Source organism: Aptenodytes forsteri, unplaced genomic scaffold, assembly GCF_000699145.1.
Source record: "Aptenodytes forsteri isolate BGI_AS27 unplaced genomic scaffold, ASM69914v1 Scaffold9, whole genome shotgun sequence".
In the NCBI taxonomy this organism is placed as follows: Eukaryota; Metazoa; Chordata; class Aves; order Sphenisciformes; family Spheniscidae; genus Aptenodytes; species Aptenodytes forsteri.
Window position 1 is genome coordinate 4,722,427 of NW_008796217.1, and position 13,498 is coordinate 4,735,924.

At 41.8% G+C, this 13,498-nt stretch overlaps 1 protein-coding gene across 1 annotated transcript in view; it reads left to right on the forward strand.

Moving 5' to 3' along the window:
* Positions 1-13,498, forward strand: part of RARB (retinoic acid receptor beta) — a 217,077-nt gene that overhangs the window by 5,507 nt on the left and 198,072 nt on the right. The window contains exons 2-3 of the mRNA XM_009288614.1: positions 2,853-2,860; positions 11,002-11,502. Of these exons, the coding sequence (XP_009286889.1) occupies positions 11,325-11,502 (178 nt within the window). The 5' untranslated portion in view covers positions 2,853-2,860; positions 11,002-11,324. The remainder of the gene's footprint in view (positions 1-2,852; positions 2,861-11,001; positions 11,503-13,498) is intronic.

Consider the following 13,498-nt stretch of genomic DNA (forward strand, 5'->3'; position numbering starts at 1 on the left):
GTTTTAAAATAAATGTTCATAATCTCCACCAGCCCTCTGGCATATTCTGCTGACCCTAGGGGAGTCTTACTGGGAATATATTGGAACTTGTGATATGTAATAAGTGAAGGTTCAGGAGCCTGAAGTAGACAGCAGAAATGTCGTCTTCTGGGTAAAGTAGGACTGAAGACTCTAATAACTCAGAGAAACTACAGAACCTTTCAGCAGACATACTATTGGACTTGCCATGTATAACAAAAGATGATAAATTATGTGTGTTAAGTTATTTTGTGTTAGCACAGTGTCCACACCTCTGTGATACTAAGATGATAGATGCACCTCTACTCCAACAGACTAGTATTCAGAAACAAAGTTCACAAGCAATGCTTGAACGCTATTTTTCCCCTGTTCCACTTGGATCACCCTCCTCACTTGACAAAGGGGTGCAGCAAGGATAGAAACTCCTCTAGCTCCAAGGAAGTAGAATTTCCAGCCTTGTAGCGCAAAAAAATTGGACTGCTAACAGATTGAACCTACCTCCTGAACATAGCGTCCTGCCTCCTAACTCTGTCTGGGGGATTGAGAAGCCTAGATCATCATTTCACAATTCAGGCATATCCCTAACAAAATCTTCTTTCAGGTTTCTCAGGCAGCCTCCTGAATAAACATCATTCATTTTTTGAGTGAGTCCACATGCTCATCCTAACAATGCGTTTAGATTACTCCAGATAGCAGAATTTTTCTTTGCAGTAAAGGGGACTCTTGCAGGATCCTTCTCTGTGTGGCATATAAAGTGAAGTGTGCTGAATTGAGGCAGAGCCATCCACTGTGGTGCGTGTTTTCCAAATTAAATGGAATTTTATTCTCCTCTTTGTTTATCTCCGTGACTGTTGAAGTCTTTTTTTCTTTGCATACTGTGTGAAGATCACATGCTGCACTGACCCTTCTTCAGTGCATTTCCAGGCAGCGCGTCTCTGCCACAGTGGGGCACAAAAAGATCTGTATTTACCGGTTGTCCAGTTATTGAACAAAGCATAAGTGGAAACTGAAGTTCTAGAGCTTTTTCTTCCCTAAATTGGCGATGAAGGCAAGTCTAATGCCACTATTTGCAGTTGTGGCTAGACATCCGGGTTGGCTAAGTTTGACTACTAGGTTCCATCCTTTGTGCCACTAAAGATATCCTGTATGGGTCCATGCAGAGGAAGGCTACCCAACTGATCTCAGGGAGGGAGATGGTGTGCTGCTTTGCTTTATTGTGACGGTTCTGCTAAGACCAAGACTTCTCAGGAAGGTACCTCTAAGGCTGAACAGACAGATGAGACTTGCTTCTGTACTGGGACAGTCATCTCTAGCAATGTCTTATTCAATGAAGGCTAACAGCAAATGTTGCAAATCTAAATTGCCCTGATCCTTCCCAATATTAGCTTACAGTGATTTTACATCACCTACACTGATGTACGGATAAAGCATAGCCATCAACACTAACGTTTTTAGCGCCTGCCACTCGTAGAGCATTTGATGAGCCTCTGTCCTGACTTGTGACTTCACTGGTTGGGGTTTTGAGACCAGCATCCACTTACTGTCACCAGTAGAAGTTACCACTGGTATTGCATGTCTTTGTGCTCTCCTTTAATGAATTATCTTGTCATCCTGTTTCAGTGGTTCACCTGCAGTGCTCATCATGACCACAGAGTGTTGGCCTCCCAAAGAGACGTACTTCTCTGTCAAGGAGCTGCCCTCCAAAGCTGCTTCCCTCTTCAGCCTCTGAGCAGATTAAGTACTCCGTTCTTTTAATGATTCCCAGGCCACCATCATTTACTAGGGATCTTCCGTCTGTCACCAAAACAATAACATCACTTGACCTCTCTTACTGATCTCAGAGGCCTCTTAAAGGTTATAAACAGTCAGTATAAGGCCTTTTTAGTAGTTGCAGTGATGGTAAGTGCTGTATTTGTCATTGGTCACCGTGACATGTTTCCCATCAGCTAGAAAGTTAAGGATGAGCACTCTGAGAGCATGCTTGGGAGTCTTCAGATAGATCCCCCACATCCTCCTAGCTGTAACACAACTTGGGAAGAGGTTGGCATGCTTGTAAACATCTGCACGTTCCATAATATTGGATGACATTACTGAATGTAGACAGCGGGATGTGGTTTTCCTTGCTTACTCAGTCTCCCTTCCCCTGGCCTCCCATCTCTTTCCAAGAGCCCTTCTCACAAAAACTTGCTTTGACTGGGAGTTGATGCGATGCTATGTTGAGGTGCCTTGTAGCCAGAGTTAAAGACCAGTTAATTGCCAGTTAAGGGGAAGACCTTCAATGGAAGATTTTTTTCCTGGACAGGAAGTGTGTCCCATTCTGAACTTAATCAGAGATCAGCGATGCTACCTTACCTTTATAGATAGTTGAGTACACTGTCCGTTTAAGGTGCTACCTGTTGGCCTGTGTAAATCTTCCCAAATCTTAGAAGTGTGTTGGCACTGGTTGCAGCTCACCTTTGTTATCTGTGGTTCTTTTTCTCTGCCTTGACTGGATGATGAGAGGGGAGCCCAAGGGATAGGTTCCTTAGTCCCATCAATGATAATTTTTCCTCTTCATTGGTTGCCATCTTACGTAGAAGCAGGTGTATAAGGCCTTTTTAGTAGTTGCAGTGATGGTAAGTGTTGTATTTGTCATTGCTCGCCATGACATATTTCCCATCAGCTAGAAGGTTAAGGCCCAAAACAATCTGGTTGGACATGTAGGACTGTAAAGGACAATTTGGGTTGCAAAGTCCAGTCTAGTTTTTCTGAACTGTAGGGAGAAACTGTGCAGGAACAAAGGAAACCAGCTGAAAAAATGTAGTCGGAGAACAAGACTAAAGGAGTAGGCATAGCACCTTGGGTGGGAAAAGCTTCGTATTGGAGTTTCTGGTTGTATGTGACTTGAGTGACCAGCCTGCTTTGTAAGAGCTGTTTTTGCTGGCTGCCTTGTGCTGCTTAAATTGTGGATCATCTAAATTGTGTTTGAGAGAAGTGATGTATTTTTCCCTTCGAGTCTGGGGATGGGCAGAAACAGGGAAATGGGTTCAGTCTGAAAAAAAAAAAACCCCAAAACAACCCCACAGGTTTGCTCTGGCAAATCTCTGATCTCCTAAACCTCTGTAGCCCATGGGATAGTCTCTCATTTAGGATATTTTCAATATGGAGTTACTGTTTTACATCCTTAGAAACATTAATAAGGACCAACAGAGGTAAAAATGCAAGAACAGAAGTTTTGATTCCACTGAAAGAGCAATTTTAAACATTAAGAAATAGCTTTTAAAGTTGGGGAGGGACATCAGTGTAAAAGTTCACTTAAACTCAGGGAGCAGGAAGCTCAGTTACCCTCCTTTTGGTTTCCATAAATGAAAGAGAACTTCTTTTCTTGACAGTCCATTGGGATTTTTGAATGTGGCAGAATAAGGAATGCATTTAGTTACAAAGCAGAGTATCCTATATGCCAGCACAAAATGTATTCAAAGCCCCTTGAATTCTCTGCAGAAAACTGCAAGAGAGTTCCTTGTAGAGGTGATTGAAAGCCACTGCACAGGAAATCAACTTCTCATCCTGTACATAAACATGAGCCAGTTCTACTATATCTGGCTCTCGGGGCAGTACACACAGTAAATTGTTAACCCCATCACCTGACCTAACCATTTATCTTTACTTCTCAGTATAGTTTTGGCAACTGCTGAGTAATGAAAGAAACATGGAATGCAGATAGCTGTAAAAAAACCCCAAAACCCAACCAACCAAAAAAAACCCCAAAACCCAAAAAACAACCCCCCCCCCCCAAAAAAAAAAAAGCCACCCCACACCTCAGTTACAAAGAGCCCTTTAAAACAGCAAACAACAGGAGAAAATGAGAAATTGCCTGATGCAGTGGGAGGATCTTAAATACGGTTAGTATAGAACAGAATTAACATCTCTGTAGAATAACAGACATGTGAAGCATGGATTTTCAGTCCTTCACATCTCTTCATTATGCTAGCATTGTGCTAGCACAAATAAATTCATAATTCCCCTGAACCTTTGTGGAACAAATAACCATAGTGCCTTTCAGATTTTGAAATGTAAGCTGTGTGTGTTTTTAATGTTATATGTTATATGTGAGGGGTGGCTGAAATAGGTTTTTCTGCTTACAGAGTATTGTTCCCATATGAGGATTCAGGCTATGTACTCACAGCTGCTACTCTCCAACATGGACTCTCAGTTCCACTAAAATCAATAGCTGGCACAGCAGGGTACTGTTGTATGGTGTTTAAATAAATGGGTGTCATTGTGTCTCACTTTTTTTTTTTAATTCTTTTCCCCATTCAGATTTAGATTTGGGTTTTTTTCAGGCATATATCAGTGTGTGTTTGCAATGCAGGCAATACGAAGCATAGCTGCTTAGGGAAAAAGAAGCTTTTTTTTACCCCCCCCCTTTTTATACTTCCCAATAGGATTTTCAAATAAACAACAATCGCATTAATTATATTAATCATCTCTTAACAATCTCAGTCAGGAAAAAACAAATAAAACAGAAACCCATTCTGCAAGTGTCAGCTTTATGACAAAAAGGAATTCACAGTCACCCAGTAGACAGCTATCTTACATACCAAGATGTAGGAAAAGTGTCTTAGTAATAGTCTCTTAATTCTGTTACAACAATTTATCTTCCCTCCTCCCATAAGTCTTGCACCTATAGTTGGAAATATATGACAATTGTGGTTATGGGATGTAAGAGCTACAGATCTGCTTTTCAGTAAACTGACTTTGAAGTTCTGTTTCATGCGTTTTCTTTTTTATTCATGCATCTGGTCATATAGAGTGGTTTACTTTTTTTGGCTGCAGACTTGGCAGATACAAAATGCAGATGTTGTTCTTCTGACTTAAGCTGCTATTTTAAGCTTTTTGGCCAGCGGTTGAAAATTTTAGGCTCGGTTGTTTATTTGCTTATCATCAAAGTGGTTTTTGTCATATAATTCATATGCAAGTATTAGCTTTCTGTGTTTACTTTCAGAGTTTGAGATTAACAGTATGGTCTTTTTTTTCTTTCCTTTTTTTAAACCAGCATCCTCTTTTGATTAATAATGCAGTAGAATATGTTATGCTTCAGAGAGCTTTTATTTGCCAAAAAACCACCCCAACCCAACCCTCACATTGTGCTGTAGTGCTTTCCCTTTAAGAAAACCATATCTCTCTCCAGATGCCTGCATCTCTTTGATACAGAAGGGTACACTAAGTTCCATCTATAAACAGAATCCACTAATTAAGAGTAATTGCTTCGGAGATTGGTACAGACTATTCAGCATCAGATGCATGTTCCTCTCAGATATCCATTAGCCTCTAATAAGATAATGCAGATGTGCCAGTCTGTTTCCTGTTTCCTTCTATTGTACCTTTATTGCCGTATACGGACCAATGGGATGGGCTGAACAATAAGTGGATGTCCTTTTGCTCCCGGAGCCCTTCTCAAAGGAATGTTTGTTATTAGATTGCTTTTTCTGTTTAGTTTCACATCACTATGCTAATAAAGGAAACATAACACTCCAAAGGCTTTTTTTTTTTTTTTTAAACTTCTGCCACAGTAACTAGTTTATTGTTTAATTAAATCTCGTTGGATAGCCAAGAAAACAAAAATGCAACATCTCGCATCGGACCAGTGGAAAATGGAGTACGCCCCTTTTTGAAATAAAGTTTCCACATATTTTTAAGAGTTTAAAGGCATGGTTATTGTGTTACTGTATCTGACTGATTTACACTTGACTAGTGCTAAATCTGCTGAATTATTCAGTACTACTCAATGCAACACCATCAGCTAGCATAATAGAAAACATATGCATAATCAGGGGTTTCAATACAAACTATACATTAAATACAGTAAGGGTTCCCGAAACTATTAGATCTTGACTTGTTTTGAAAACAGCATTAGAATATGTCTCTATGCTGCCTAATAAATAAGGACTCCATCAACTCTGTCCCTTGGGAAAAAGATGTAATATATTGTTGAAAGGTTTTGCATGTGAAATTTCTCTGGAATTGTTTTTGTTGCTGGGAGAGGAGCAACTTGCCTCTCCTGTCTTGCTGCCCAGGCTGCCCTCGCAGTCCAGAGGTTCCTGTTTTAGGAGTTAGCCTAAGATTTAAGAGAGAGGGGGGATTTTTGGCATTGGCAAGAAAATGGGAAATGAACTTAGAAGAGACTTCCTCTGTGACCCTGGGAACTCTGGGGATGTCTACGCTGCAGACCGCCGGGCTTGGAGCAACAAATTCCGCAGCACCCAGCTCCATGCAGAGCATGTCCTCATGTCGGCGTGCCTCTCCTGTGTTCATGGTTTCGTCCCCCAATTGTAAAGGAAGAGCAACAGTGGTACTATGGTATAAGGATGTAGGGATGGTGGACTTAGCTTAAAAGTTTGCTGGGTGCCACAGTTGTGGATATCTCAAAATGACTACTGAATTTCAAACATCACCGCAGGTAGGGCAGAACTCCCCACTGACCTTTTCAGAAGTGAGGGACGAAAAAAAGGCAAAAATCATGCTTTACTTGCAATGCTGACAACTTACTTCCCTGCTGTGGACAGTGAGAGGGGTAGGAAGAGCAATGTGGAGTCAGGGTGGTGTTGGCAGAAGGGGAGGACAGAGCATAACCTTCCTACTGACACAGGACTATTGGCCAAGCCTCCTGGCTTGGCTTCTTGCCTATCCAGCTGTTGATGTGCGTCAAAGTCACCTGTAACAGCAAAGGGACTTTATGAATTAAAATGAAATCTTATGCAAGTGCAAAATTCAGAAGGAACAATTACGATAATACCAAATGTTGTTATGAAATGTAAGCTAAATAGCAATATAATGAATGAGAATCAATTCATTTAATACATTCTAGGAGAACTGACAGATGTGTGGAAAGCAAAACTGTTTTCTATAGAAAAGCCTGTGCAAAATGCATGGGAAATTAAGAGACAATAAGAAAAGTTGGGTCACTGTTTATCTGGCAAAATTTGGAGCTTATATGTGAACGCTTGTGGTTTTAAACTTCTGCTTAGCTACACAAACACTAAGAAATGTGGAAGAGACAGGTACACCTGCTGCATTAACTGCAGCTGATAAATATGCTGTCTGCTCTGCGCTGGAGCTACTGTAGCCTCCTTCCCCTGTGGCCATCTGCTTTATCACTGAAGTCAAGTCAATAAAAAGCCTGTAAAAACCAAAAAGGAGGCATATGTTCTGTCAAAGAAGAGTCATTGGCCGCTGTTCAATGCAATGTAGTGAACAATGTGATCATCTCTTGGTGAGCCCTCAAAGAAACTTTTCTGTATGATCCTTTTCCATACTGTTCATACTAAGGGCCTTGTACTCGTCAACAGTCCCTAAGGACAAGTCTAATGGAAGAGGATTTTCATCATATACTGGGTAGATCCTCTGAACTGCCTCGGACAGCCATTTTCTGAAAATTTTGCCTTGTATGTACAAGGCAGAAATCTATGCTGTTGCCTCACATGAATGGGTGTTCAACCACTGCCAAGGTGACCCTGCAGTCAGTTTGGCTTGCTCCTTCTGGGGTTGCTCCTCAGCTGTGGTAGCTGGCTCTTCCAATCTCGTTTAGGGTAAGCTTGTTAGCTGCCTCCTCAGGGGAATCCAGATGTAGGCCAGAGGAGAGTACATTCAAGGTCCACATGGCATGGGAAGGATGGGGCTTGCTTCTGGGCAAGTGTCACAGTCCAGAGAGGATGTGCTCCTTCAGCTGTGGGGCATTTACCGTAGCAAGTGACAGCAAAGGAAAGTCTTCTCAAAGCTGGCACCCGTACAGTGTCTTACAGTGTTTTGCGCTGTGGTGTAGGTTTAGCTGAGGAAAAGAGATGTTATCACCTTGAAACCATCTGCAGCCTAGACGTCTGTGGCTGGTGTCCGATGCTGGGATCTTCACCAGTGAGTTGAGGGGTGTGAACGTGTCAGTCTGGTGGCACATGAGTGAAGTCTTGCCTTAGGAGTTGTCTTTAGTGCCATGAAACTGGCATGAATGGGGACAACTGATTTCTGGGTTTCCTATGCTGCAGCAGTTTCTACTTTGTGGTGTCCTCTGCTGTGCAGTGATGGAGGTGATGGGTCTGTAATCTCTGTTAGCAGAGCTGGTGACTTGAAGTTCCTCGGTAAGCACAGAGCGTGGGTGGCATTTGCTTCTTTACATGGATGGAGTTGCTGGAACATAGGCGTCTGCCAAAGATTTCCTCCTCGGCCATCATATAGATGTTCAGCCACGTTAACATTTATAACATCCTGCTGCTCCTGAGGGATGCTGTTTAGAGTTGAGTGATACGCTGTTTAGAGTATCATACCTTTTACACCGTCTTCCCTCTCTGCTTTTAATTGGAGAGAAAGGCGGAGGAACAAATTCTGAAGGCTTCTCTCCGGCACACCAATGTGCAGGAAATTTCCTGCTGTGAAGGGTAAAAGGAGGGTGGTTTTATTTTTTTAGTAAGGCGAGAGAAACTTGCTTTCTGGTAGTAATTTCAGTATATATTTACACCTCACATCAAATTATACACATGCAGAACTATAGGATTATAATCTAGTTTTGGCACTGTTAGCTATTTCATATGGAGTTGCATACTAAGGAGCTATAATACTGCTGCATTTTGTCATCACCAGGTCCATCACAGAACATTTTCCTCCAGTGGTGAGGAAGTGACCAAAGAGTTTCCCAAGTGCCCTTTTTTTCCCCCCTCCATCCTGGAGGAGTTGCTTCTTTTCTGAATACTTGTCACTTAATTATACAAATATATCTGATGATGTGGTTCTAGGAAGGTTTATAATTTATGCTGAGCTCTGCATTTTCCTGGCTAATAGAAATATAATTGAAGGTATTACATAGTTTTAGAAGATGAATTTTATTTCCAAAGCCCTACATCATTTAAAAATAGGTGAGCTTGTTCTGTGATTAACTTAATGCATAGATTTTTTGGGCTGGTTTTCATCAACATCTCCCCTCTTTCTTTTTTTGCAAACATTTTGAGGCGTGGTATTTTTGCCAGCTCTTGTGGAATTGCTTTAGCAAATATTAGTTCTTTGCGTGTTCCTTTGATGCTTGGTTTTCCCTGTCTCTTAAGCTTCGTAAAGCTTTAGCTAGGTAAAAGTTACCTGTGATGGTTCTTCTCATTTTGTGTTGTTAATGAGTTGATATATTTTGGCTGTTGAGGCTTCCTCAAAAGATCTGCTTGGTTTCACCGGTCTCCAGGCATGTGGTCCTCGAGCTCGGCATGGCCAACAGCTGTGTGTTAGCTCGCTATACCCCCTGTTACAGTCTCATCTCTGCATACGTCTGTCTCCATTAACATTAAAGGTATTTCGTGCATAATTTACACAGTTATCAAATACTTACAAGCTACATTTCTGTTATCCCTAAGCAGGCTGCACTCAGCAGAAACTGCTGTCTGGAAACATGCACAGCTGGTAACCTTTGCTGGTATTCCACACAGAGCAGAAACACTCCGCTGCTCTCTGACAGGCAAACAGATGCATTTGGGATTGGTTTTGTATTCCTTTTTTTCCTTGCTCATTTGAATTCTTACCAACAACTAGTAGACTGGGTAGCAGTAGTGGTAGTCAACGTTGCAGTGTCGCAGTTTCCCTCCTCTGGCATCGATTTTGCTTTGTGACCTTGACAAGTCATTTCACTGCTGCCTTTATTTTCCCACCCAAAAATCTTGCCTTTGGTTTAAGGCTATAATTTCAAAGAATTACGAATAAAAATGCTATATAGCAGTGGATGTTGTTACTGATCGCTGACTGTAGCGGATGCAAGGGCATAGCATGTTGTCTCAGGAAACAAAGCCTTTAGGCAGCCCTGGACTACCTTGCTTTTGGGTGGTTGAGTTTGCTCTGTGGCTCCTACTGTCTTCCCCCAACAGCATGTGTTGGAGAAGATGGGGAACTCCTTGTGCAGGGTGATGCTCAGGAGCTGGCTGCAGCACTCGCCAGCTTTTGCCGGGATCGCTGCACAAATAACTGCAGGAGTAGTGTTCACAATATGGAGCGGTTGCAGCCTTCCCAGTAGCTCTCACGACACCAGTAGCACTTACTAGCGTTGCACAAGCAGGTTGTTTCCAAGAAGACCAGCCATTCGCTGTACATAGACTTAAACAGCTATGGCGGGAGCAAATTTCACTGTTGAGAATAGCACAAGAAGTGCCGAGTTCTCAGCCTGAGGCTTTCAGTACAGAGACTGAGAAAACGAGGACCCCTCGGTAGGCGCCAGCCATTTGGGTGAAACACTGAGGAAGAAGGCGTATGTAGCTCTGGATGACTTTGAAGATGGTGGTCATGAGAGCAAGTGAGTTCCCTAGCAGAGCACAGGAGCAATGTATTGCCATCGACTCACTCACCCAGCTTATGAAATAACAGGTGCTTGTTTATTTGGTGATAGAGGCAGTTCCCCCCCCCCCAAGGATCAGTGGGGTATCTCTTAAATGATAATAAGATAAACTAACTATCCTTTGTGAGAATGATCATTGGTAGACCAATTAGTGTTTTAACAGCCCAATACAAAATCACACTCAGACACAGTTCCCCAGTGCCCTGCCTGAGCCATGGCTTTGAAGCGAGCAGAGAGCCTCCTCAGTATCATTCATTCTGTAGCTTCTATGGGGAAATGGAAAGCTTTCATGTATGCGGAAATTTTTCAGAAGTTGATTTCTTTTCTTTCCCTCCCCCAGTATCAGTATTTCAGGTAATTATTGATGCATTGGTTTTAAAACTGGCAGTTTCCAAAACAAGATTGCGTCTGACCAGAAATTGCTTTTGGTGTAACACATTGGGCAGGGAAATCAAGTTAATGGGTAGTTCTGCTGTTAGCTTCAGTAGAGTGAGAATTTTGCCCCCAGGTAACCATCAAGCTGATCTTGCAGGACACTGATAAATAAGTAATCACTTAACAGAAGTAACAAAGGGATAGAAGATTTTTCTATGTATATATATTAAAAATATGTATATTATAATCAATGCATCGTTTTCTTCTTCCCACAGACTGTATCAGTATGCATCTGTAGAGAGCAACTGTCCTCCCAGAAAAACACTGGCATAAGCAATTGAACTGCGCCCTGATACCCAGAGTAAGACGACTTTCTGTCCACGGTCTGCAGAGCAAGAATGTCCTGGAAAAGAAAACAGTAGGAAGCAGTGATGAAATATAGGACGGACCTGATCTAGTGAATTACTTTGTCATCATCACTCAATCCAGCTCAAGCTGTACCTGCAGGCTTGACAGCCCTCTTCATTCAGAAGTTGAGGTATCTATTTGCTGGCCTGGAGTGATGCAACATAATATTTATACACTGTGAGGTGTTAACATGACAACCAGCAGCCGCACATGTCCAGTACCAGCAGTGAACGGACATATGACTCACTATCCAGCAGCGCCATATCCATTACTTTTTCCTCCAGTCATTGGTGGACTGTCACTGCCTTCCCTCCATGGACTCCAGAGTCACCCACCAACTAGCGGATGCAGCACCCCGTCACCTGCAAGTAAGTGCTTGGTATTGATAGCTTTTATTGACCAGTTTTCCTCTAACAAAGACTGATCGTGTTCGTTCTGAAATTATTTTAAGAGTAATTGCAGTTGTTCGTCTGTGATGTATTTTACTTGGGCAAAGAGCATGCATTTGTTTCGAGATACCATTTTCACTTAATCTTGTTTTTATAAAAACAAGCATGCAACTATATGACATACCAAAGCTGTGGAAACCAGGGGTGATAAAACCTACTATGGATTTTGGTATATCCTGCATTATCGTGTTAGCTGCAGAATCCGATGTTGTGTTTAAAGAAAAATTGGCCTGCGTGTATTCATGAACAGCGATGATTCCTCAGTACAGAATTCTCTTAAGTTGCGCAGTAATTAACACCGCTTTTGTTTTCTTCCGTAAGTAACTGCTTTCTTCCTGGGCAGCTTATGAAGAGCAGCCCGGTGGACAGCTAGTATCTGCGAGCTGTCTATGGCTGCAGAATGAGCCCTTGAGCGTATGGCTGGGTTCCACGTGTAGCGCTCTCACATTTTCAGCACTGCTGAGTGTATGAACTGGGCAAGTTTGTTTTCATCACTTTATGACAAACACACATTTCCTGCTTGAACTTTATTTTATATATGTTTAAGTGGCTCCAAACAAAGCTGTCCCAGGTATAAACTCTTTAAGTAACATCACATAGACAAGATATATCTCTGGAGGTCTTTGCAGTGGGTGACTGATGTATTTATCACCCATGTGAGGAAAAACAGAATGTATACAGCTTCGCAGGTCAGTTTGTTACAAACTTGATGTCTAAATATGTTACTGTGATTGTTCAGTATGTAGAGGTCTTGACTGAACAGCAAATTTGCAGAACTACCACACTTTCTACTAAAGGAAAAGGAGACTTGCTATAGCAGTGCCCCTCATACATCTTTCAATAGAAAGCATGTGAAGTTGGAGCTCCAAACATGAATGGGAAACCACAGTGAAGAAAAAACTTCTGAAGAGTGAAGTTGTGGGGTTTATGCTGCCTAATACTAATTCTGGCTTCATGTCTCACATATGTATATTTGAAGACTGGGCAGTCTTGAAGTAAAGCAATTTTTTTTCCCCAGTTAATGTGGACAGTTTTCATGCAGTCACATGCGGGGAGACATATAATTGGGTCAGGCATGTATTTTGCTGTTTTGTTGCAGTGTTTATCTTTACTGGAGGTGAAAAATGAAACACTTTCAGCCAGAAGGTCTACAAGTAACTGTTTGACTTTCCAATTCTTTCAGAAATTATCCTGGTTAATTATCAGAATACTGTACTGAATTTATCCCCTGATATTGCAAGAACACTCACCTGTTGAAGAAATAGAGTGTTATTAGTTAATGGAACTTTTTCTGAGGTGTACATTGGTAAATACCAAATGTATATGATCAGATATGCAGAGTTCTTCTTTTCCATGAGTTGTTCCTGTGGAATTAAGTGTGTTGCAGATGCATTATTAATGATTAATAAACCGGTCAGTGTTCAGCCTTTCAAAAAAGTAGTGCTAAGTATGAATTTCTGTGGATATGCAAATAAGTGGTGGCTACTGACTCTTTGGGTTTGCATCTTTATGCTTCGGTCCTGGCATTTTCAGGGCATTATTTTTGTCAAGGTGCTTTGCAGCACTGGCTCGCATTGACTGAGCATAAAAGCCTGGCAGCTGTTGTGCATAGCTTGAGGCAATAGTGTTTGAAAATACCACCTAAAATTGGCAAGACAGGGAGGAGGGTGACTTGAATGAGGATTTCTTTTCAGACCCAGTCCCCTGCAGGATGACTCTTCCCGTTTGTACTACTCTGTTGTCTTATCTTTGGTGGTGACAGTCTGTCTTGTTTCGAAACCTGTAGGCTTCTGATTCTGGAGCTTGAGGTTAGTATCACTAGAGTTGTGGAGACAACTTCTTGGAAACAAGCAGGTTGAGCTTTGGGTTATATTTCAGGTTTTTGTTTTTCATTGTGGATGTGTTTTAAATTTTT